Raw genomic sequence first — 27,210 nt, forward strand, 5'->3', positions numbered from 1 at the left:
GAAAGGACACTAAGTGGTCTGTGGGGAAAAAAAGCTATCCTTCCCTTTTCTGAACTGCTTATTCTGAGAAATTATAAGTCAGAGATTTCACAGCACTAGAGAATACCTTCTCATGTTCTCAGGTGAAGAGTACAGCATAGCAATTGTCCTGCTGGAGACAAATCATACAGTATTTTGTGTAAGTATGGGCTAGTAAAAATCAGACAAAGTCTCCATTAAAAAGGTAGAGCCTGAGAGCTCTCTGAGAGAGAGAAAGCCTGAGAAACAGGCTGTTAACTTGCAGAATTAATGTGCAGGTTGATTTGCCATTGACACAGCAGGACCTCACACACATGACCAACCGTGTCTCTAAGATCCATAATGGGCCTCTTCAGTGTTTGGACTGCTGACTAGTGGATACCTTTGTGTTATAACTACCTATTTGCAAGTTACCCTTAAAATGAGCGGAGCAAGGAAGAATCAGAAATGCTGGTTTTACTCACATCGTGGACTTTCTCTACAGACTTTCTTCTTCAGTGGATGCTGTGCAAGTATTACAAGGGTAATAACATTCGTAAACTACTTGCTGAAACAATTATGACAGCTGAAAGGACATGCCAATTTGTTTAGTCAAAGGCCTTCATTCCTTTAGCCAGAACACGCAAAAGTCCTCAAAAAGTAAACCCAGAAATCCCGAGGTGACCTCTCCAAATATGAATAGTGACCTGTATTCTCTCCCCAGCTAAGATCCTGTTAAATCTGCCATTCTGAGAAAGATCACAAGCTGGCTGTTTCTAGGGCAAGGAAGGTAGAGAGCTGCCTACCAAAAGCTACGCTTATGTTGGATGTTCATATAACTGCCATGAAAGACCTCCACTTGTCTATGGAAGCGTAGGTAATAACAGCTTCCCTTTCTCTTTTTTCCTTATCAGTACAGTCTCCATGCTTAAGCGAGGCCTACCAGACTTCTGCTGGGATTAGATTTTCCTCTGAATCTCACTGGGGTGGGCAATGACTGTGGGCTGGTGCTCTCATCACTGATTCAATCCCACCTTTTGCCAAACTAGGTTCTGCAGCCAAGAGACAGAAAGTGCATAAACAATATTACTCCTGGCATCCCTATGGGAAAAGACATGCAAGAAAAATCACAAGAGATCTCAAAAAAAAAAAACATAACTTGTACAGCTTTGACAGGGGCTTGATGATGTGCTATACCCAAAGCAGTGATGTATTGGACTTACAGATGCCTAAAGCTTAGAATTAGAAACTAATAGAGGTTTCAATGGACTTCTGGAGATCATCCAGCCATGCTCAACAAGTAGAATGTGCCAACCTCAGAGTAACATTAAACTGCTCAGGGCTGAAGTTATACCTAAAGAAGATGATGGAAAATATCACAGGAAATAGAAAAGGTCAAGTTCAAGGCAGGTTGCAATTACGAAATTTCTATTATATGCATCATCTATTTTCAAATCCAGGTTAAATGGGACAGTAGGAAAAGCTTTCACTTTGTAACAGCAGTGATCACAGCCCTCAGATGCATTCAGTGTGCCTGACTCCTCCCAGTACAATAACATTTGTCAGATGTCTCCATCAGAACAGATTAAATTTAAACAATTTATCATGCGTGCTGGAAAGAGAAAACATTCTTTGGAAGATCTACTTGAATTATTGCTGATGGCATTGTAAGTGACGCATTAAGAGTTCTTTTCTAAGCACAGAGTTCTCTTTCCAGCAGATCCTTGTGTATTTTTGCACTGTTTTGGGACATGTTTGGTGTTCCACATGGAAAGTGCAATGAAGGTCACTTGCATCTAACAAAAGGCAAATATGTAAATGTACAAAGGAAGATGTACTAACAGTAGTAGCATGTTCTCTGCAGATTCGGCATGCAGTGCTTTCTAGAGAGGTTCATAAGCACTCTTCCTATCACTCAGCAAAAGGACAAATGGCATTTTATTCATTCATAATTGTTATCTTTTATACTTGTCGCCCCTAGCTTTTACAACCCCAAAACCACATTAGAATCTAGTTTCAGACTAACTTGAATTAATCTAAAGCTATAAAACAAAGAGACCCCTGGGAGAAACAGCATTTAGATAAATAAATGGGATTGACAAACCCACACATGTTTTTTGGCTATTAAACACTGAAATGATAAACAGCAGTCAGCATTAAACCACTCCACAACAGCAGTAGCTCGCTTGGAACAGTTTTAGATCACTGAAAAAAAATAAATCTATTAAGATGGCTAATTTTATGAACACACAATTACTATAAAAGAATTTCCAGGGTTTAGTAATACATAAAAAAAATTTATTTTGTTAATTACAAAATCTGCTATACCCTGGGCAAGATTCTAGATTTGGTTCAGATGGAATACTTTGGTATAAAGTCAGAAATTTTTCAATAGTTTTTGTGACTGGTGTTCAGAATTTGAAGTTTCCTGCTAAATCAGTAGTCCAAGTTGAAATACATTTCCTCTTCTCCAGCATAAAGCTTCTTCTTTCCAGCACTCAGATTCTACAGTGAAATCAATTCATTTATCTGAACAAAGTTCCCATCCAGGAAAAACAGATCTGCAGAGCATTTTCCAAGCATTGGAAGGTTGTCTGTTTCCTAGTAAGGCTAGAATTTGAAAACCACAAGTACTGATAACATAATTCCCAGGCAAAACCAAATCCATTTTAAGAAAAGAATGTCGAGATACTTACAGTATTCTAAAGCAGAAATACACCATCTGATTCATGTGATACAGACACAGGCGATTGCTTTTGGTTTACTTTACTTATTTTGGTCCACAAAATAGAATCAACACTAATCTCATATGTTCTGGAAAAATAACAGTTGACTGGCAGGGTTTTCTCTTTCTGAATTTTAGAAAGCACTGAGATGCCTCTTGTCACTGAACCAACTGGTGAATAATCCTCTAAGTACACTGCAGCTGTCCCCCTCCCCCCTCCAAGTCCCGAAAAAGGAAAAAAGACTTTTGGTCACTCCGGCTTAACCACTGTTAATAACCAGATTTCCTTTTCAGAGCAAGAACTCTGTATCTTTGAACGCAGCCCTTTTTTAGATGCGTAGAAAACAGCTCATTATTATTGATCCACCGAAGGGTCAATCTTTTAAACAACTGCATGCATCTTACAAATATTCCAATGGAAGAGCATCTCCTTTGTTACTGTATCACACTGGTATTTATGAAACGTTCATTCCTCCATGACCTTTAATCTCACCAAGTGTTCAAGTCTCCCCTGGAAGCAAGTGCTGGACAAGCTAATGGAGAATTTAAAAGCGCTATTAAGAAAAATCAGAAGCAGTGAGGACAAGCACTTTCCCTCATCTGCTTTTGCTTCCAGCCTGTTGAAATCTTCATTCTCTTTCAGTCTTAACCCATCTTTTGTTAGCAAATTTCTCGCTTCAGGTCTTCTTACTGCTCAGTTTCTGTCTGTGGAGGTGAGTTTCAATCTCTTGCCTGAATACAAGCATCCCTAGCTGGCCGTGAGAAGCCTCGTTCATGGCTTTGGATTGCATGCACATTTTGTACTGCTCTGGGGTCAGCTCGTCCAGACATTGTTTTTCATGCCAGAGATGGAAGAGACCCCTGACGGGTGTTCTGATCACGATGAGATTGCTGTGAAGGTATTTGCGGTACAGATGTACATCTTCACCACCCCAGCCTTTAATGTCCAGATCAAAGCCACCTGACACAAAGAAAATCCAAAATAACTCTAGAAATATGCATCTCCCACTACCAAATTTGATGCTATTAATTGCACTACAGCTGTTTTCTAGCTCCGGTCAGCCCTTGAAAACAGACATGCTTTCTGCCAACAAAGTGTCCCAAACTCCTCAACTTCAAATCTTTCACCACCAGCCAAAATGGCTTTATTTGTACTAATCAGTGCTTGGATTCTGGTAACCTCTATGGCACTTGGGAATAGTCTGAACACCTAGCCAGATCACTGCTGCAAACAGAGGCATAGACACACACTGGCCAGGGAAAGGAAAGTTGACTACAGTTTCCTAAGTTTCAGTAAAACAGCCAATGTATTTGAGCGTATTATTCTTACCTATGTTGATAAAATCAGATCTGTACTGGCAAGTCATTCCAAAACCAAAGTCTCTCCAAAATCCAGTTTCTTTTTTAATAATCTGCATGAGGGGAAAGGAACATTTATATGGTAGTAGAAATGCTTACAGCATGAGCAGCAGAGAAACAAGTTCCCAAATGCAGTCAGAAACAAGAACACCTGCCCATTTACTCTACACCATGTAAATCTGTAGCTGATCTATCAGCATTTGTATATATTCATGGCATGCTTCTGCCCAGAAAAATAACCGCGTCATTAGCTATCATGGATAAATCCCCTGACAGAGAAGGATCAGGTTTTGCTCCCTGCCTGCTGTTGTAGCCCAAATGGAGAAATATCCCCACCACAATCTGGAGTTTGCTTCTTCAGATGTACATCAACATCGAAAACCATTTTTTGTGGGATACAAATCACATGTAAGAAACATACTGGTAAGACAGAAAAGCCAGACTCTGCAATAGAGCTGATGGGTGGCATCTGGATTGTGGACAAGAGCTCTGGAAGAAAACAGATGTTCTGACCTGTACAAGTGACAGTTTCTTGATTAACTTAGTTTTGACCAAAATTTAAAAAGTGGTAAGGATAATTTTCATCACATAACTATTTTAATTACCAGCTAAAACTAGAGTCCAGAAATGTAAATATACATTCCATAATACTCTTTGTCATAACAGATATGCTGCCCACACTACTGAAATGGACTATGAAAATATAGTGCATTATAGATAGAAAATCAGAGCAATTAGAGACCAGGGCTATCATTTTCAAAGCAAATTTACAAAAATAGACCACCAAGGTCATAATTCACATGTGTGAGTGATTTAAACACTAAGAGTTTCAACAAGACTGGGACAGGTATTTAAATCCGCTAAGTCAGCCAGCAGTACTTCACCCTCTTCAAGGGGTGGTTACAAATCTTCCCTTAGGCAGCTATTTTTGAAAATTCCAGCTTCCTTTGCAGGAGATGAGGCAGGATTTCCATTTCTGGATTTATCAATCCAAGCAGCATTTCCTTAACCAAAAATTCCTACTCCAAAATGCCTTCCCCCTTTTGTTCATAACCCTTGTTGTTTTTACTGCTCCTGTTGCTCTCTTTCTTGTTTCTTCTCTCCCCCAAAAAACCAAGCCAATGAGGGAAAGCAATTAAAAGAAAATAAGATTTTATCTTTCAGGTCTGCACTGTAACAAGATATCTCCATAGTTATGCCCTCAAAGCAAGCTACTCATATGCATTAGCATTATTATTTCCCATTAGCGCAAATAGTTTCTGCACAGATCAATTTATTTCAAATATTTCAGAGGTTTTTCTTTCTCAGCAGCACAAGTACCAGGACAGAGATAACTGTCTTGTTTTAATGGTAGAGATCTGGCCTCAAGCCCAGGAACTAACGTGGGCTGAAAATATAAAAATCTACATAAAAATGAGATTGGCAGAACTTTTTGAAATCAAGAAGCTTTTCTGAAATAAGCATCACATTTTATGATTCAAGTATTAGCTATAAATATTTGCACAGTCCTGACAAAGCAGTTTATGGAATTTATGAGAGTTTCTGAGCTAAACTCTATTTCCTTTCCAAGCAGTGTTTACAAGCCTGAGGATCTCTAACATACTCTCATCAGAGAGAAAAGCTAAAGCAAATTCTATAGTATTGCCACAGCAGGTTTCCTCTGAGACAAAAGCAGTAAAAAGGATGTTCCAGATTCTTCAATAACATTTAAAATAAATTTTACGTGTGACAGCTTAAAAAAAAGATTGTCTTTTCATAGACGTGAATGAGGAAGCATTTTTTTTAATCCCTAGGTGCTACACTGTCATGATCTTTCAACTACTTATTCCCTACATCAGTAGTCTAAAGCATGCTTTATTTTAGAAAGGAAAAAAAAAGGGTTGTCTGTTTTTTTCAGTTGTGACTGTTACTGGACTTCCAACACCAAACTCTTAACTATAGCAGGAGTGCCCGGTGTAGGACAGGACAGTCCCTGGCAGATGCAGCACCTGCAACAGGAGGAGCAGCTGTAGCAAGTACCAAGATATAAGGAAAAGAAGTAGTGCAAAGAGGAGATGAAAGCAATATCAGGGACTTTTACCCCAAGACACCATGCCATGGGCGAGTTGTTAGTTAATTAAAAAAATCCCTTCTCAAAGAGCAGCAGATAAAATTGAAATTCTTAGTTTCCAGGTATAAAGTATCAAACACGGGCTAAAATGAATGATACCAATATATTTTTTGGCTGAAATACCTGCAGAATTCACAGTGAGATGATTGTTATACTTAATTTTGTCTTCACAGTACTCTTACGCACATCGCTATGCACGAGGAATAGGGAAATACTTCCTAAGAGCTTATGCACCATTTCAAATTGAGAATTTTGTACATATAAAAGCAGGCATTCAGAAAAATATATACTTACGAGCTGCTGTTCTAAAGATGGGATGGAATCTTGATGGCCATAAATTATACTGGGATTATATTGGCTGAAGAGAACAGGATAGAAAACTTTCTTTCCTGGAAATGACAATGGGTTCATTATTTGTTTTTTAAACTGTATAAAACATTCCTCACACCTACGAGATGCAATCCAGACTAGATCAAAACCATACAGTCACATAAGTTTTCAACTCAGCCTATATTCTTTGCATGGGAACACAAATGTGAGGATATAATAAAGAAGAAGGTTCAGGTCCAGAAAGCTGAGGTGCCAGAGGCAAGGAATTCAATTACAGTCAGTGTGGGGGTGCTGTAACCTTTCAAAAGCCAACCGGCAACGGTATTTCCATACGTCTTAATTAGTTCCCTAAGTTTTATGAGTGGCTTAGCTTCATCACCAATTCAAATACAAGAATACTGTAGTGAAGTGTTACACAGTGGCTGTGGATCCGCTGAAAGCAGAGAAGCAGTACCTGGCTGTGTGTTCAATCTACAGGAGTTCAGGAATTCAGCTGTGAAGTATATGTCCACATCACAAAAAAAGAGAACAACATTACTTCCTTTCCAAGCTCGAGCACCAACATCTAATCCTTTGCCCCTGGAAAACTCTTCATTCAGTTGGATGAAAGTGAAGTTCTTGAAATTGGTTGATCTAGGGTAGGAAAATATTCATCAGCATATGCTCACTTCCAGCTCTTAGTGCAAATGGAGATGAATATCCAGTATGTGACAACTAACATAGAAATTTATCATACCAGGGTTTTGAGAGCACTTTAGGGGAACAGACAAGCTCTTAAAGTCTTGGAAACTTCCACTATGTGTACTTTCGGAGCTTGACCTGCATATGACTATGCTAGCATTCCTGCCAGAGACATTCCTTGGACAGACCTTACAAAGACCCCCAGTGAAGCTTAGCAGGACAAGTACTTATTCAACAGGCAACTATAAAATACCCGTGGCCATATTACCTACAGTATCTGTGTAAGTAAGGGTCTTCTTCCAGCATGGAGATTATAACAAAGCTGATCAAAACAAGACTTTCGGCAAGATGGTCAAAAGCATCTAGGTCCTGTATGCTCTACTAAACTGTCTGTACCTGTCTTTGAAAGTCAGCCTTCAGACTTAACAGTTAAAAAGTCACCTTCAAAAATCTGGGACTGTCAGAATAACATCATTTATAACTGATACAAACAAAAAATGTTTTTTTCTCCAATGAGTTAAGGACTTTTTTTTTTTTTAATCTAGTCTCCAATTCATAATACAATCACTGTGTGCACTGTTAGATACTCAAATACTTACTTGGAGGTATTTTCAAGTATAGATTTGACCTCATTCACTTGTTCTCTTCCGAAGTAAACAACTGTGAGGTGAATTCTCCCATCCTGCTGAATGCCCATTTCCCTAGAGAACAGAGACAGATTTGAAGTTAGCATGCTTCAGTAACCAGCACTTGCTGGGGAAGATGGTTAGGGTGGACCTTGGAAGGCATTCCTGAGGGCATAATTCACCAGCAGAGATCTCTACACTGACCAAGGGGCTCACTGCCTCTGCTAGAAGGGACTGCAGACTAATTAACTTTTAGGCAGGTTGGATAACAACTCCCTAAGCAGTATTTGCTATTTTAATAGACCACTGTTTAGAACCCTCATTCAGATCCAAGAAGAATGATCCAGCAGGCATCAACCTTTAACCACTTATAAGAACATAAGAGGGATTTTAAACAGGCTATCCCATCTCTACTTCTTAACCTTGTGTTTTTTTTTTTTTTTTTTTTTTTTTTTTTAATATAATGGATACTTCCAAGTTCCGATATTTGGCATTTTGCTAGGGAACTTTTCGTAAAGTCAAGTATCGCCTGGAGACCAAGTCAAAAGCCTAAAGGTACAACTAATTTGACCTAACGCTACACGTGCCATATTTGTACCAAGTTTAATCAGGAAGACTTTTTCTCTATTCAGTAGAGATCAGCATGATCAGAGGGTGATTTCTCCCATTCTAAAACAAACATCACTCAGATGGTTAATTTAGACAAGGAGCCTGTTTATAGATGGCTGTAATTAGCAAAATAAATCCCACTGCAGGAGTCAGTTATCTGTTGCTACGACAGCCTTTTCTGGGCAGCTATTTAAAGCTACATTTCAGTTACATTTTCCCTCCAAAGACATCTACATTGAAAATGGAAAGGGCTTTAAAACTAATAACTCCTAACTATCTGAAGTTTTAATCTATTTCCTTTCTGACTTCTACTGCCTTAATATTTTCCCCAAAAAAAGCCTGTCAAAGTGTCAGGAAGCACTAACTCTGTTTTCCCTCAAAACATTCCTCTGCAACTGACAGCATGAAATTCTTACACTGCTACACAGCAATGTGTGCCCAACACAAGTGGGTACTACAAACTCTTCAGGAACCTGCTTCAGCAGGGGGGTTGAGCTGGATAACCTTCAAAGGTTCCTTCCAATCCTGTGATTCTGTGATATGTGAAAAATCAGAAATCCTCATGACTGAAATACAGTTGCTTTTGCTGCTAAATACAACGCATTAAGAATCAAATGCCTTCCACTCTCTTCAGCCTCAAAAACGATTTCTAAATCACACAGTAAAATGCTATGTAAACTTTTACTGAGAGAGGTCTCAACAACTCCTGAAGTTGCATCTTATTTAGTAAGTAATATATAGGAGAAGCAGCATTGGGATGGAGACCTACCTGAAATTTTGCATAAACTGACGAAACTTGCTTGCTCTCCTGGCCAATGGCACAATGACATTAATAAGTGTGTCAGCCATATTGACATTTTCATTTTTCACTTTCATTACTGGACCAAATGGCCGAAATAGAACAACTTTCTTGAACTGATGTTTTGTGTCCCCTTTAAAAGTCAGCTCATACAATGTGCCTTTGTCTTTTTCTGTGCGGTAGATCCCTGTGTGAAGACAAGAGACAGAAGATTTAGGAGTGAAACTCAGCTCTAGGACAGGGAAAAAGGATTAATGGGTTACATCTAAGTTGAAACAGCAGCAGAGGCATGAGGTATTTGCTATTAAACCATTATGTGATTCAGTATCATTTGGAGGAGGCAATCAAACAATGGATTGGGCTGCAGGAGTTACTTGGTATTCTAACAGATGCACACCTACACTTGGCTGAGTTACAGCCCCTTGAAGGTCACCATTTGCTCTCATACAGTACAATCCTGCAGACACACTGTCCTTTTCTCTTTCCAGACTGATCCAATTGCACATCATGCATTGTCCATCCCAGAACACAGCATGCATGGTAATGGTGATGCAGAGATAGTGTAGAAAGCAACCTGCCTCTTGGTATTATGAGCGATTAGAGCATCTTCCAGAAAAGCCTAATCAATGCATTCTTTTCTTACTTTACTGGAGGTGCTCTGAAAAGCCCTGTAATAAAACCAGATGCCATCAGCTTCACCTGTGGCTGATAAGGACAAAACTCCCCTGTTCCTTAACTCTCAAGATACTTTTCTTTCCTTGTGGCAACAATGTCCACTCCTGGGCACTGTCTGCAAGTATGACACTGTGGCATTTCCCACAGAATAGAAGCATGACAAATCTTTCAGACTATGTTGGGCAGCTTCAAAGGATATTTAATTCATACAAAGTAGCCAAGGACTGTTACCTTGAACAGACTGCAACATGTCCATTCCTGCCACAGGCCAACCCCTCTGCATCTGTGAGCTGCCCTAGTGTGGCTGTGTGAGAAAACACCACCACAAACGTGGCTTAGACACTGCATTAAAGCAGGTGAGTGAAGGCCGCATACACATTTCTTAACAAGACTGGTATAGTTGGTAGAGAGCATTTTTGGATGTATTTATTTACTACATGGAATGAACTTTTAACATCTTCCATGAGTGAAACTGGTCCAAGCTGAAGGCTGGCATGAAATGTGAAAGTAATGGTCACATCCTATTGAAGCACTTCTCTGACATCTTAAATGTGATACAGATGGCCAAAAGGCCATAGATGCTATCCATTCAAAATGACGCTTCTGGCTCTGCAGCGCATACTCAAAGCATTTTCTTAGCCCTATCCACTACATTTAAGAGGAGCTAGCATTGAATTTTTCCTAGCTCCTTAAGCCCACTTATAAAATATCTCAGCTACTTCATCAGCAGGGGAGTCTAATCCCACTCCGTTCCCTTTCAGAAGAAATTCAAGGGTCAAGAAAAACATGGTTGTTTTTCTCAGGTTGACTTTTTTTTTTTCTTCCTTACCTGGTTATGAACAACAGTTTGACAATTCTGTATTGAAATACAGAACAGCCAAGTGACAAACTCTTCATTTTGTGTTGTCGGTCTAACACTGGTATGGCAAGAACATCTGTGGCCTTATCTTCTCTGGCATTGTCTGTTTTTTTTCCTTAAATTTGCACTTCAGCTACTCAATACTATATGCAGAAATACTGACCTATTATATCCTTCATGTTCTATTTTTAATATCAAGGTACTGAACAAATGCTCCATTACTCCAGCTTCACACAGGACTCCAATGACACAGAATACACATATTTATATTTCTGCCAATCTTTTAGAACTGTGTTCTTGCTTCTCCCTAGCTTTCTCTATCAGTCTGCCCAAGGTACAAGCCATAAACTACTATTACTCAACTTGAACCTGCAATGGATATCATCTGAATGGTGATCTAGTTGTTCTTAAATTTCCTGATGGTCAGAAAATGGAAATCTGGGCCACTGAATTCTTACTCACTATTACATAAAGCTTGCTGATATTTTGAGTGTATAGCTGAGTGTACTCTTAACATAGGCCATGCCAAGGATGTTTGTTTTGTGGAAGAATTACACAGCCTTCTGACAGTAAGATGAACAAAAAAAACTAAATAAAGTCTGATATACATTTTCTCTAGAGAGAAGTAGAAAGGAATGTTTCATTTTTGACTTAGTGAACCAATATCTTTCATAATTACAAAGATATAATCAACCAATTTAATAACACCTACCAGGTGACATTTATAACTTCTCTACTTCTTCTCCTACAGCAGCCAAGAAAAAAACACGCTCATAAATACCATTTCCCCAGACATAGATACTGTACTTGTAAATTGAGGAAGCTTTGTCAAATAAACAAGAGGCTCCTTAAAGGAGAGTGCACACCGTGTCCCAAGGGTTTCTATCCAATGCTATACACACATCAACAGAGGCTTCTTCTAGCACCACAGTTCAGTTCAAGACTTCTAGCACAGTTGAAAACAAGCAGCCCAGGCAAATGCAGAGTTCTCTTGTGCAAGGTGGTAATCCAGAAATATATAATTTTAACATTTTATCTTTAAGGGATCTGCATGCAAGACAGATACTTAACACAGGTAATTAAACATAGTTTAAATATGCATGGAATATAACCATCTGGGTGTCTTTGTTTGTTTCTTTTTTGTTTTGTTTTGTTTAAAAAAAAAGCAAGAAAACTTTTTTCCAGTTTAGATGCTAATGTAATATTTTTAGAAAAAGGGAGCAACGTGATTGGCCCAAGGTCAGGAAGCAAGCCTGGGAAATGAGCCTGAATGTCTTGAGTCATGGTGGGGACTCACAGAATATCCTGCCTTTCACGTTTGGTTTCCCCCCCCACACCCCATTTCCAAAGACACTACATCACTTTTGCCATTAGGACATTATATTTGATTTAAAGATGCAAACACTCTCAATTTTAAGAGAAGAACTACAGGATGGGAGAAAATATTCTTAAAAAACAAAAAACAAACAAAACAAAAAAAAACAAAAAAAACAGAAAAACCTTTTCTGAAAAGGCTGTTCCTGAAAATATGGTACCCTGGAAAAGCTACATATTCACAATGGGTAAAGGAAGGCCAGTTAACCACCTATGGCTTCCATAACAGCAGATGTGTCTCAGAATTTGCACTGCTCCTCACAGAGGTAGGAAGGAAAGCCAAAGACTTTGAAAACCCCATACAAATAGGAAAGTGAACAGCAGCTGTGGATCAGCAGAGAGACTAGCACTAACATGAAGCAAAAAGGAAAAGTGATCAAAAAACAACCTAGATTGAAGGATTGACTAAAGAGAATTAAGCATTCAGTATTTGGGACAGCAATTCCTATGGCACTCTGGAAATGAACTATCTGATCTCTATTCTTTAGGGCAGGCAAACAAGCTTCACAGTGCTACATGATCTGTGAGAACTAGTAAACAGTCATGCAACTTGATTAAAATGCTGTTCAGTAGATGTCAGTTTTAGCCTCAATTCCACTGAGATGATAGATTTCAGGTTTTCCATTGTTAACAGAAACACTCCATGGATGCAACATTGGTGATAGGTGGATGGGTGGCCTAGACTATCCTAGATTCCTAGACTATCTTAATGATTCCATGACTACATGCAAGCCTTCTGCTGATATTCTGCTGGATGATGCAGGAATCACTTAAAGAATTTATCAGCATTCACCACTCCCTTTGCAACTCAATATTACAGTGGCCTTCCTACTGCACAGAGTTAAAGAAAAAAAAAATCTTTTTAAGGAAAAGATCATCCTTTCTCCCAGTAAGTTTCCAGGGTAAAAATGTATTGGATAGCCCATCACTGGTCCCTGACAACTTCAGGAAGAAGAGCCACTCCTTTTTGTCTCACATCTTATTTAAAACTCCAATTATTTGATAGCCACATACTTTAGGTAGAAAAAAATTATGGTACAACATATTTGACAGTACCATAACAGCATTTTTTGATTAAAAAAAAGATCTTTCGGAAGTGCTCCCATTGGTAACACTGCTCAAGCTTTTGGAAGTCTTCAAATTATTACCTCCATCTTTAAAAAATGATGGACTTCCAAACCCGTTCAGCTGTACTGCAACCTACAGAAATAAATGATCCAACCCGTTATTCTGCCCACTAAACAACAGGCTTCCAGTTGGAAACATAATAGTTCTTTGCCTGCTTATCATACACAGATTTCTGATCTTTTCTATGTTGTTTCTTGGCAATTCCTTGAGGAAAAAATCCAGTGAGAGTAGGAGGAACAAATGGCCAAGGGCAAGATCATAGCAGCTGAATGGTCCAAGTGTCTCTCTGTAAACAGAGAAGAGCAGCAGTAGCCAGATGGATACATTGCAGGCTGCAGGGGAAGGTGTGCTTCTGTTAATTCTGAGCAGGAAAAAATGGAAAATTCCACCATGTGTCAGCTATTACTCTTGGAAAGAGAACTGTCTGAGAAGTGTATCCAAATTTCATGTTAACAGCAAATCTCCTTAGAAGGAATTTAGCTCAGATGTAAGGTAGTAGGGTCACAGTCTAATTCCTGTGCACAAGTGCTTCTGTCTATAAACTGCAGAGGATGCAACACTTGAAGATACCACAGTCACAGAGATGAAACACTTTCCATTAAGTGTAAGTACTTGAAGAAATTCTTCAAGAAACCTTTCTGCACATCCTGCATAGGAGTACGCACATATTTAGCAACAGACACATTCTGTCGACTGCTATACATTAGCAATGGCCTAGTACTGAAAAACTGATGGTGGGTAACAGATGCGAGCTACAGGGATAAAGAAATCACACAAGACACCCAAATAAATCAGAGTTACTTGCTTCACTTAATATGCTACCCATGCTAAACTGCAGGATTGGCAACACACCTGAGTAAACAGGACTCGAGCCAGTGTCAAAGGTTGTTGATATGGGTAAAAACAAAGACAAGCGTCACATCAACAGCAACAGTTCAGGTTTTGAACTTGTCTCTGACCTTGATTACCTAATTTTTAATTTCTTTCCTCCCACCTGCCCAATCTTAAGACAAAAGGCAGTAACCACATGTTCTAGATAAGGGAGTCACACAGCTTGTGCATGCTGTTATTTCTAAAACAGCTAGATGATATAAAGCTTATACAGTTAAGTTTTGTTATTTTCAACACATCTCCTATAAGAGCTTGAGTTGTCCTGAGCAGCTCTAGAAAAAGCAGTCAACTTTGCCAGCTAGCTAACACCACCAATAACTGCTGTGCTCCAGCATACACCCCTTCCACGTGCCTTTACACACACTGGTTACTGCCTTGGTCCACTGGTAGCCAGGCAAATATCCTTGATTGTGCATTAAAAAAACACGTTTTAACAGAAGGAATAACTTCATTGGAACATGAAGCACTGTACATGGCAAGAAATGTCACAGTAGAAAAAAAAGGAAGCAAACTGGAAGTGTGTAGCTTCAGTCAAGTAGACAAGCATTTCTCAGATCTCTGCCCATGCCCTGATACTTTCAGTAAAATAAAGATGTAAAACGTAGGCATCTTACCAAAATGCCTCCTAAGTCTGCAGTAAAAACATTTAAAGATCAGGAAAATAATTTTCCACTCTTAAATAAACTCCGCTAGGTCAGCTGTGGATCAAATCTCACACTACTGCACAACAAAACAGCTAATGCACCAGCTTCTACAAAGTGAAACCAGGACACCATGTTACAAATTAATATGTAGCTTTCTTAGTCAATAATAAATAATCATTAGCCCTCGGAAACAAGGCCTGTGAGATCTCGTCCTATGTGTTTCTGCTGCACAGCTCCCTGGCCTTTTAACTCAAAGCAGCCACACTATTTCGGTTTGAATTGGAGCTGTCAACCTTAATACTAGTAACAGAAAGTTAAGATGGCAGCCTGGTCATTTATTCCTTGCTCTGTCACTTCTGAAACAACCACATGACTAGAGAACTGTAAGCACACACTGCTGGTCACTATGACAGATTGACAGGTTCCACCATCACAAATTCCTGTTCTCCAGACAAGGCGTCATCCTACAGTTGTATCCAAGACATCTCCACTGGGTCATAGCACTAACCTTGCCCCATACATCTGTGCTATAACACTATCCCATCTCCCTCAGTAAGGCAGTCTTTCTGAACCAGCTCACCAGCTCTGTAGGAGAACTTGAACCTGCTATCTGCATACAAACCTTCAACGAAGTCAGAAGTTGTGTATACACGGTGCTTTTTTGTATTGCTGTCTCCCTCCAGACTGTTCAAATTCCCAACAGCTAACTCGATCACCTCTACCAGCTCATCTCGCTTATCCTTCCTCACAGGTTTCTCTTCTGGGTGGCGTGTCAGCCCTGTCTCCAACTGGTACACCTTCTGCAGGGTAAAGCTCTCAAAGGGTACAGCTGCATACTCTGTGGACAGCTTAACACCACTGTGCACCTCTGCTTTGTCTATTTGTGCACGGAGGAAAGCCAGCAGATTAACCTGGGCCTTCTCTGGGTTACTGTGGTCAAGACGAATGTCCAAGGGATTTGGGTTCTGGTCCTGCATGCTCTTAAGCTGCTCGCTCTTGCCCTGGAGCTCAGCCTTCAGCTGGGCAATTTGTTTCTTCAAGCTGATGATGTAGTTGCGGTGCTCCACTTCTTGTTCCTGCAGAATAGCTTCATATCCCTCCTTTGCAGTCGGACTGTGCACCCTGGGCAAGGCAAGCTGCTCAGTATCACCCTTGGGTGTGCAAGCCAACATATAAACGATGGACACAGAGCAAAAGGCCACCACCAGCAGGCCTACAAGTCGAGGGACAAATACAAGAAATCCTCGTCGGAGCATCATCTCTCAAAAAGCAGAGTCTAACCCAACAAATGGAATGGTTCTTACACTCATGCAGTGCCACAGAGTCCCCTGGACTTGGAGTACTTCTATTCAGAGGCATGTATGTACAGCAACTGGCTTGACAGCTCTCTTAAAATGTGCACTCTGCCCACATACTAGGCTCTCTCTGATGTTTACCCAGCAGGATCAAAAGATAAACAGCAAAGCAGACAGGACACCTCCTGATCCTCATGGCAACATCTACACTGCTACAATGTGGCTGATGGCTGATGGAAGCCGAGGACCTGTAAGACAAATAACAAGAACAGTTTAATTCAGGCACATTAAAATTTGGTCATTCAGTCCAGATGCTTCTAATAACTTACCTGTCATCACCCACTCTGGTAGATCTCAGAATCATAAGGTGTTTGTGCTAAGACTAACAAGGTCCTAAGATTGTTACACAGGCAATTCTGTGTGCACAAGCTTAACTTTCATCAACATGACTATGACAATTGCCAACCAGAAAGTAGTTTTCTGTCATGCTTTAAAATTGCTAGGAAGTCATTCTATGTTACTATTACTTTCCAGCCAGATGTTGATGTGCTCAGCTTATCTGAGCAATGCTGGCCCTCCAAGTTCTCAAATCCTGGAGCACTCAAATTTGAAGGCAGTTGGTCCCATAGTTAACACATATTTCAGCTTCCAGGGACATATTTTCCAAAACACCAGGTTGCAAATGTGTTCCTGTTCAAATATGTGAAGCCTCATTTGGAGTGTAATTTGAGAACCAAGAAACTAGAAGGCCAATTGCTAAAACCAAGATTTAGTTTGACATAACCTACCAGATGCTCCCATGAAACAGAGAGAAGTAGGGACAGGGTTTTCCAAGAGCTTTCAGATTAAGTCTTACTGAAAAATCAGAAGAAGCTTTGTTACCACCTAGAAGGCTATCATTACTGCACACTATCCTCACCTTTTAAGGTACTCTTCCATTACTCATAACATGGAATAAGCCTTGCAACAATGCCTGGCTCTACTGTGTTTACCACACATGCACTCTATGTCCAGAAATGAAGACCACTGAGAAGGTTTAAGGGAAAACCAGCACATGCATTTTTAAATAAGGGAAGCTAAAACTCAAAATTATCTGTTACTAAGACTACCTTCAGCATAGTTAAAGCAGGAAAGAAAAATTAGATGACTGAACAACAACACTGACCTAGCTGTAAACCACATTAAAACAATTAGACTGACAACACTACTACTGGGATTTTAAAAATCCCTCAGTCATGGCACAAATCCACACCTATGAAAGGAATTTCATCATTTCTTTAGTTGACAGACTTAGGCCAAGGCTGACTAACATTCTAAATCACACTGCAACACTGCAGTGTTAGACCTGAACACAAATTAACCTCCAGACAGTCTTCCTTTGGATGCATACATGACATTATGACACAGGTTTTTGAAAAAGATTCGTAGTCTCGTTAGTCATACATCCTTCCTGGCAGACCCATAAGTAAAAACAACTTACCAAAGAGACAATGTGCTTTTCAGAGTTATTTCTGATCTTGAGCCAAAAAGTCTTCTATAAGACTTGATCAACTTCTACATCGATTTCCCCTGCCCAACATCAGTGTCTTGCTGGACTATTACTCTCTATGAAGGAATTATCCAGGGGTATTCTTGATCTTTTAACTATTTTCAATATTTTAACAGTCTGCAGAGCTGCTAGAAAAAGAGAGAAGGAATTGAGGGGGCTAGAGCGAGTTACAAAAATACTACCATGTTTTTCCTCAAAGTAACACTGAACAGCTATTTAGTATCTACAAGATTCTCCAGAAAACATCAGTTTTCAAAGAAAACTCTCAAGCAGGAGGAAAAAGGATAGGATGATGTTGGCATCCTTACCTTTTTGCAGTGATCTTCTCTTTGGCACATCTTGGTCTGCCGCAGCTATTTCTCAGCTTGCCACAGTCATCACTTGTTTATCTCCCTTCTTACGTCCTTCCCAGAAAACACACGCTCTATAAAAAGCACTGTCAGCCTCACAACACCTCTTCATCGCTTTCACATTTGCCAGCTGCCTACATCTTCAGTCTCTCTCCTACGTGGTGAAAGGCTGTAGTGGAACCGCTTCCTATGGATGTGCTATAAAAGTTGGCTTCCTGCAATGCAAAAAGAGCTTGTCAAAGCTGGGCATTTCTAACTGTACAACAGATCTGGCTAGAGGACTGCAAGAAGGTAGTGAGACAGAGTCAGGAAGTGGTAAGATGTAGTACATAAAACACTGCTGCACTTGTATGCTTCACTTCACACAATTAGTCCATTGACAGAATTGGCAAAAGCTGAACATCACTGAAAGGATTAGTTGTGCTAACATGGTATAAACTGAAATTACATCTCAATGCCTTAGATAAACACACGACTTCTATAAGGAAAATCAGATTCAGGTTTTGAGTAAAGAGCTCTTCAAACTTTGACCTTAAAATACACATGCATATATAGCTATGTTTGCTCAAAAATACTGGGTCTCTCTTGAGGATATTTCTTTCCCTTCACAGTTTTCTAGTTTGCAATCTCACTTATCAAAGAAGCCTCTTGAAACACATTTCAGGACAATAAATTAACTGAGTTGCTCCATCCTTGGAACAGTGTTCTCATAAAAAGAAATTCAAGCCATGAGGATTTCTCCATCAGAATCAGAGGCATCCTAACAACAAGCACTCACTATTTGCCCTCTACTGTGAGAGCTGTCTTATTAAGTTGGACTGGTGGCTTTGGTGACACCACCTTGTAGGCAGCATTTGACACTTAAATATACAGATACTACTGTACAGCTGTCACTAAGACATGCTTGTGGAAGCAGTTCTCATCTGTACCACTGCCAAAAAAAGCAAATTAAGTCAATACCAGTAACGGTCATGGCCACAATATCTCAGCTGCATAGATGGTACCAGGAAGACAGGGATACGAACTCCTAACAACCATTCTGTTGATCTCACCAGACCTACAGTTTCACACTGAGAGTCTGAGATGAAGCAGAGACAAAATGAAGTGCCAGATTTTTCCAGGAATTGACAATAATGCCTCTATACTTCACAGCATTCAGCTGCATCAAGTAGTATTAGGCTTTAAAGGAACTTTAACGAATGCACAGCAGTTAGTCTGATAGCCAAAGAAAGGAACATAAGTTCAAAGAAAACCTCCGCTTGCAAAAACATCTTCAACCTCAGCTCAACCTGCTAGCTCAGCCAGAGATCAGCCCAGCTCACAAAGGTGCTTTTCAGATGTTTTCAGGGAGTCTGGGCCCAAAAATTATTTAGCAACAACTTCTGTTACTGCAGTGGAAACTGCTCTGTACAACAGAGGGTGCTGCACTCAGCCATAGAAGTGGCAAAACTTCAGAAAGTTGGCTTGAAATTTTGGATGGCATGCACTCAGTTACTCACTACTGTTACTCACCACTATCTGGATTTTTAATGGACTGCAGAGGTACATTAAATTTATCTCTGCTCTGAAAGGCAGTGTGTCTCAAGCCAGAAGTTTTGGCTCTCAAAAATCCAAGTGTGAATTAATGCAAAAGGGAAACTCAAAACAATATAAGCAATCTTTATATACATTTTTCTCCTCTGAGCTCTACACTCTCCTTATTCATTACATAGAGGACTGAAATGGACAGCAGAAGAACAGAGTTAACAGTGTCTCAGCACCTTTGGCATGGGCAAATGCTAAGTGACTCCTTATCTTCATGTACTTTCTGCCACAGTTCCCTACCACAGGTGTAACTGAGACAGGCTATTGCCAGTCTAGACCTCGAATATTAAAAAAAAAATTTTTAAAGAATACGGTGAATGGCAGAAACTGCAATTAGTTTTCACTTAGGCATTTGAGACACCTTCACTGAACAGCAGCATACGTTATTAGAATATATTAACCATCAAAATGAACTGCAGGGAGAAAGAAACAGACGTTTCACACAGACTAAGTGCCTTACAAAAAAAAAAAAAAGTACTGCAGCCACTTGGCATTTGCTTTGAGCTTTTGAATTACAAGGACTGTGCATAACACTGAACAAATTATTTTAAATGTTAGGATAAAGAAAAAGCCCTTACCCTCCTAACCTTCTTATTAGGTAGAAACCCAGACCACTCATCACCATGGAACATGTCTGAGGGATCAAAATCCAGTCTCACAAACGTTTACAATGCAAGTAAAGAGAATGCAAAAATAAATTCTCTCCTTAATGCTAAATCATGATTTCTCACTACTTTTTAGCACAGGGCATCCCATTCTTTATCATCAATCCAGTGCTAAATTATACAAAAAGCTGGATGAAGAAAAAATCCTGTCTGATAAGCTGACCAGATGTACCTTCATAGTCTTTCTGCAATGTTTGCTGTTAAAAAGACACTCATGCATCAAAAAAAAAAAAAAAAAAAAAGTGTCCAGAATCAAAATGCTAAATTAAAATGTTACATTTTTATTTTTATATTATTTTTTTGATAAACATTTAGCCAGTTGAACATGAGCCAGCAGTGTATCCAGGTAGCCAAGAAGACCAATGTCATCCTGCCTTGTAACAGAAATGGTATAATCAGTAAAACCATACAGGCAACTTTCCCTCTGTACTCAGCACTGGTGAAGCCACACCTAAAATACTATGTTCACTTTTGGGACCCTCACTACACAAAAGACATCAAGGTCCTGGACCATGTCCAGAGAAGGGTGATGGAGCTGGTGAGGAGTCTGGAGCACAGGCCTTACGATGAGCAGCTGAGCGAGCTGGGAATGCTCTGACTAGAAAAGAGGCTCAGGGAAGACCATACTGCTCTCTACAACTTCCTGACAGAGGCTTCTATTGAGGTGGGGTCAGACTCTTCTCCCATGTAACTAGCAATAGAACTAGAGAGAATGGCCTCAAGTTGCACCAAGGAAGATTGAGGTTGGATATTAGGAAAAAATTGTTCTCAGAAAGTGTGGTGAGGCAGTGGAACACTCTGCCCAGGGAGGTGGTGGAGTCACCATCCCCTGGAGGTGTTCAAGAAACGTGTAGATCTGGTACTGAGTGACATCATTTAGTGGATATGGTGGTGAAGGGTTGATGGTTGGACTAGAAGATCAGTTTCCATCCTTAATGACACCATGAAACACTTGCATGAAATATATTCTATATAACATATTCTCTCTCTATATATATATATTCTATAATTAATAGTTATAACCTGATTATCTTGCAAAGCAGTTCCAATAACTATTACATGCAGTCTTGAACCAAGAAACCCTCAAAAACATTAATAGTAATAGAACTATCAATTCTGTTTGTCAGCACTCTGGACCCCCATGCTACTAGTTTCATTGCTTCCCTCTTATCATGGTAAATCATGAATCATAGAATTACTCAGGTTGGAAGGGACCTCAAGGATCATCAAGTCCAACCGCAGCCTAACCATAGTACCCTAACTCTAACAACCCTCTGCTAAATCATATACCCGAGCACCACATCCAAACAGCTCTTAAACACATCCAGGGACGGTGACTCAACCACCTCCCTGGGGAGCCTATTTCAATGTTTAACCATCCTTTCTGTAAAGTGTTTCCTAACGTCCAACCTAAACTTACCTTGGTGCAACTTGAGGCCATTTCCTCTCATCTTGTCACCTGTCACCAGTGAGAAGAGACCTACCTCGCTCTCACTGTAAGCACCTTTCAGGTACTGGAAGAGAGTAATAAGGTCTCCCCACAGCCGCCTCTTCCCCAGACTAAACAGCCCCAGCTCCCTCAGCCTCTCCTAACAGGGCTGATTTTCCAAGCCCTTCACTAGCCTCATTGCCCTTCTCTAGACCTGCTTCAGCACCTCCACATCCTTTCTGTACTGAGGTGCCCAAAGCTGAACACAGTACTCAAGGTGAGGCCTCACCAATGCCGAGTACAGGGGCAGGATGCCTTCCCTAGCCCTGCTCACCACACCATTCCTGATACAAGCCAGGATGCCATTGGCCTTCTTGGCCACCAGGATACACTGCTGGCTCATGTTCAGCCGACTGTCCATCAGAACACCAAGGTCCTTTTCCATCAGGCAGCTTTCCAGCCACACCTCCCCAAGCCTGTAGGGTTGCCTGGGGTTGTTGTGACCAAAATGCAGGACCTGACACTTGGCCCTATTGAAACTCATGGCGTTAACCTTGGCCCATCGATCCAGTCTGTCCAGGTCCCTCTGCAATGCCCTTCTCCCCTCTGAGGGATCAACACTCCCTCCCAGCTCGGTGTCATCTGCAAACTTACTGAGGGTGCACTCAATCCCCTCATCAAGATCATCAATGAAGATGTTAAACAGAAGCGGCCCCAGTACTGAGCCTTGGGGGACACTGCTCGTGACCGGCCACCAACTAGATTCAACTGCCCAGCCATCCAGCCAGTGCTTCACCCAGCAGAGCGTACACCCATCCAGACCATGGGCAGCCAGCTTCTCCACAAGAATGTTATGGGGGACAGTGTCAAAGGCCTTACTGAAGACCAGGTAGACCACATCGATAGCCTGACCCTCATCCACTAAGCGGGTCACCTTGTCATAGAATGAAATCAGGTTTGTCAGACAGGATCTACCATTCGTAAACCCATGCTGACTGGGCCAGATCCCCTGGTTGACCTTTAATTAGTCCATGATTGTTCCCGAGATTATTTGTTCCATGACCTTCCCGGGCACCAAAGTGAGACTGATAGGCCTGTAGCTACCAGGATCATCTTTCCGGCCCTTTTTGAAGACAGGCATTACACCTGCCAGTTTCCCACCCACCGGGACATCCCCGGTTAGCCAGGACTGCCGAAAAATGATGGACAGTGGCTTGGCCATCATATCTGCCAACTCCCTCAGCACTCTAGGGTGCAATCTATCTGGTCCCATGGACTTGTAAGCATCCAGCTTTCGCAGCAGGTCCAAAACTATCTCGTCATGGATCATGAAGGGCCTATTCTGTTCCCCAGCCCTATCTACCAGCACAAGGGGCCGTGTTCCCAAGGAGTAAATTTCCAATCAGTAACTTTCCGTAACTGCAGGAAACCAACTAACAGAATAAGGACAGTCTGCAGCCAGTTAACTGCTAGGAATTACTGTCCTACATTTACTACAATGTCAAACTCTGCAGCTGTTCTGTATAGAGGATTTCCAGAAAAAACTAAACACAGTTTAAACACCACACTAAGCTGTAACAACTTCTGAGGTAGCTCAGAGTCAGCATAATAAGACGTATATGAAAAATATATATTTCCTCATTAGAACAAGCAACAGAGGTGGTTTTCTTATCCACATAAGCCTGGGCATAAAAAAAATGCTGTTCCTTCACCCTGCAGTGTTTACATACATGCACTCAATAATGTACACAGGCAAAAGAAAACTGAATGCCACCACAAGGATGAAGAGTAGCTCCTTTTAAGAACACAGATGACCACAGACTTACAAAAGTAGCTCAGCTCAGCAGCAGAAAGGTCTGTAAAAATGAAGGGACCTATACCTCTGTATATATACCATGTATGTATATACACCTATATATATACACACACACACACACACACACACACACACACACACACACACCATGAATGTCTGCAGGTTAAGACCTATTTCTTCCATATGCAAGTGATTTTATTACTTAAAGTGTTTGTATAATCTACATACTAACGTCACTTCATGAAAGGAGCCCAAGGGATTCTGCCAGATGTACATCACACAGTACCACCACAGCCAGACATCTGATGAAATCTGGAGTTCTATACACATGCATGATCTGTGATGGAGGTTAAAAATAAGATCAGTGAAGGATTTTGCATGGTTCTAACTAAGCACAGGAGTTATTTTACCCGCTGATAAAAATGCATGAGCTTGTGCGACTAAGATGGGCCCAGAAAATGCAGACTCAAACAAGACTGAGGTAGGTTTGTTTTGTCAGCACTATATAAACACTCTGACATTCAGATGCAATCAGACCAGCCTTTCATTGGGAGCTGCCAAGTGCAATACAAGTCCACTGCATTGAGAAGAACTGTTAAGTAATAAAGTACAGTAACAATGACTTAGATCCCCACCTCATAAGTCCTTGTAAGACAGCAGCACTATTTTAGGAGGCCTGAAAAATCTTGTCTAACCCGGAGATTCCCTTCTGTCCTTTCTACCAGAAATTACCTCCACAGAAGATGGTAGCACCAACTTAAATGGTGGACTTGAACTTCATTACTATCAGCAGAGTTGGCAGTGGAAGAGGTTTCCTCCCTCCTGAGTCCAGCACACAGGGACTGAAGAGAGCCATCTTCTTCTCACAAATCTACTGCTGTATTTCCATGGTCATGCAGAGCCCTGAATTTTGTGCTTGCCATACTTCTAGTGAGATTTCCTGGGTAATCTGACATCAAGGCAGTGCTTCAAATAAAATAACAAAAAGTGAAGGGTGCAAGGGAAAAAAAAAAAAAAAAACATCTTGAGATGTTACCTGAGCTGAGCAGACTTACCAAAAGAGGAGCTAATACCACTGTTTACATTACCAAGTATGTCACAAAATTACTGCAAGCTGGTCTGGTATTGAGACAGTACTCAGGCTCTACACACACCTCTAACACTTGCATCCTCAGAAGATGCCAAAATTCATGTACCAATGGCCCAAGCTCTGCTTGCCTGCATTTCTCTATCAGCCTACTCAGTGCTGACCAACAGGAAGAGACTAGTCCTGAGTCAGCCTTCATTTCCTTCCTCCTCCAGGTTAGCATTTAGTGTAAAAATCAACAGATACCACAGTTCATGACCGCTGCTCTGATATGTGGTTTAGGTATCGTTTTCTTGTTTATCAAATTAAGAGTCTGAGAGTAATTCTTAGAAAAGATATCGCTTGATAAATTATCTCCTTATGTTTGTTTGTTTTTATATTTTTTCTCTTAAGCAAAGTCTTGTGGTATATTTTTCAGTTTTTTATTTGAGACACACAGTATTTGAATCTCACCTACTCCACCCTCATGCCTAAGCTAGCCAACTCTTCATTATGGGAACTTCCCAAGATGAATTACAGCAAAGTTTCTGCAGAAGAGGCCAAGGCAGATGGAAAAAAAAAAAAAAAAAGGAAGGCTTTCTACCTTTAATATTGTATTATCTGAGCATGACATTTTTACATTAACTTACTTTACAATAAAATATTCCAACAGGTTAGATGGTCTACTTTGCTTTAATTTAACAAATAGCTGTTCCAACTTCTACTTCAAATCAGGCTTTGTGTGTTTCTTTGAAAATGCAAGAATGTACACAGGCCCACAGAGCCCATCAGTTTTGGCCAAATGTCTATAAGACTAAGTCTTTCATTTTCTGAAAAATTTCATCGCATTTCTCTCTCCTTTAAGCAATCCAAGTGCTAATGGATATATGCTCAGCTAATTCACTCTCTAAGATTTCAGCTCTGAACCTCAGATCATAGCAAAAATGAGATCTAAACTTCCAACTTCTTCATAGATCACTGCAATTCAAACAAGTAGACTGATCTACTTATTAACAGCCACAATGATGATTTAGGTTTTTACCAGTCATCAAGAGACTGCAGTTCCCTCATTGAATTCTTCTGCTGTCTGGTACTGAAAATGTATTTTATTATAGAGAATGTAATTGCAATTATTCCAGACCCGTCAATAGCTCTTGAAAACCAGCTCTCCAGCTAGAGAAGTGTTAAGTTTTATGAGTTCATTCGAGAGGCATCCTGGATCCTTAACCTAGAGCTGATTGATGACACAAGTAAAGCCAGTTTCCCCTGCCAGTAAAAGCCTTTTTTTTTTTTTTCTTTTGTTACACGGGTGAAGTGCACCCCACAGTCAGGTCAGCATTTCCTGAGTGGTTCCACAGAGCATAACCCTTAGACAACAGCTTCACACTTCAATTAGAAGCAAAGCACATTTCATGCAAACTTATGAAATAACACATGCAATATGAACTTACAGGATAACACTTTTTCCTCACTTTTTCACAGAGTTATCTGCCTAAGTTTAATTTAACAACTCACACCTCAAACCTGACGCAAACTCAACTTTTTTTGTCCTCTTACAGAATAAGATCTTTGAAGTGAACAGTTTCCTGAAATAATATACATTTACAAAGCTTTTCAGAAAACTAGAAAGAAAGCACAACTCTCATAACCTACCAGAATATTTTAAGAAAGATTTCCTTAGGAGATGAAGTTTCTTGCTATTGAGTCTTTGTTTCTGTTCATATGGAAACCTGCCTGCAAATGATACCTTTTAAAAAAAAAGAAGATTGGCTTGAGCATGTGCTGGCATAGCTATGTGAGCTAATGAAATAAAAGGAGGAATTGCTGCTATGTCGTTACAGATTTCTCTGTTCTCCTCCTTTTAAAACAGTTTTCTGTAGAATCTAAAATCATGCCAATTTCAAGAAGGCTGTTTAAGTCAGAGAAAGATATCCCCACCCCCCAAGCCAGTATCCTCTTGTCTACCAGTTTTCTAACCCATGAAAAATGATATGTGGCTGTGTTCTGAAGTCTCTTAAGAGTACGTTCTGTTCCATTCACTCCTGCTAAGTGTTTTCTCTAATTGCATAACACGTTCTGGATCACAGGTCTACAGGCTTCAAGTCCTTATTCTAATAACTGATTATTCCTATTAATTTAATTGTTAAAAACACTAACACTCAACTGAGGAGTAGATATGAATAAAGTTCCTAAAGCCTCACACATTAGAAATAGTATTACTTTCACACTAATGAAAGACCTGAAGGACTTGAAACTACTGTATTTTTTACTGTTATATCCCCATCAACTTTTAAGCTCTTTTTTATTAGCACAGACTTGGTTCAACAAGGGTTAATAAGAAGAGCTGTTGTGAAGTGAAACAGCAACAACATTGTCTCACTACAAGCATTTCAATGGTCCCTAAATTAATAATGGCTCTCCTATTCAGGGCAAAACTGCAGTCAATTTAATAGGCAGTTCTCCAATACTGGAGCTTAAGAATAAATTATGGGAATCTAACAATTTCTTGGCTTAAGGAGTAAGTAAACTAGGTTAATAGCAGCCAGCAACTGTTGAGGGATGTCAGCTAGAAAACACTAGTTGAAAGACCCTATAGAAAATAATGAAATTTGAGTAAACAGTGTCAGCACGTGTACATGGATCATTTTT

The 27,210-nt window shown here is 40.2% G+C and overlaps 1 protein-coding gene across 32 annotated transcripts in view; it reads right to left on the bottom strand.

Moving 5' to 3' along the window:
• CSGALNACT1 (chondroitin sulfate N-acetylgalactosaminyltransferase 1) overlaps positions 1 to 27,210 on the bottom strand; it is a 60,885-nt gene that overhangs the window by 10,616 nt on the left and 23,059 nt on the right. For 27 of the 32 annotated variants that reach the window (XM_090138720.1, XM_090138723.1, XM_090138702.1 and 24 more), the window contains 9 exons: positions 17,960 to 18,216; positions 17,583 to 17,779; positions 15,430 to 16,350; positions 9,207 to 9,423; positions 7,802 to 7,903; positions 6,976 to 7,154; positions 6,486 to 6,580; positions 4,053 to 4,134; positions 1,048 to 3,683 (listed from right to left, as the gene is read on the bottom strand). In XM_090138720.1, coding sequence (XP_089994846.1) covers positions 3,400 to 3,683; positions 4,053 to 4,134; positions 6,486 to 6,580; positions 6,976 to 7,154; positions 7,802 to 7,903; positions 9,207 to 9,423; positions 15,430 to 16,066 — 1,596 coding nt within the window. In that variant the 5' untranslated portion in view covers positions 16,067 to 16,350; positions 17,583 to 17,779; positions 17,960 to 18,216 and the 3' untranslated portion in view covers positions 1,048 to 3,399. The other 5 variants (XM_090138724.1, XM_090138698.1, XM_090138725.1 and 2 more) reach the window with 5 other exon arrangements.

The sequence above is a fragment of the Phasianus colchicus genome, chromosome 4, assembly GCF_987193195.1.
Source record: "Phasianus colchicus chromosome 4, bPhaCol1.hap1.1, whole genome shotgun sequence".
NCBI classification, from domain to species: domain Eukaryota; kingdom Metazoa; phylum Chordata; class Aves; order Galliformes; family Phasianidae; genus Phasianus; species Phasianus colchicus.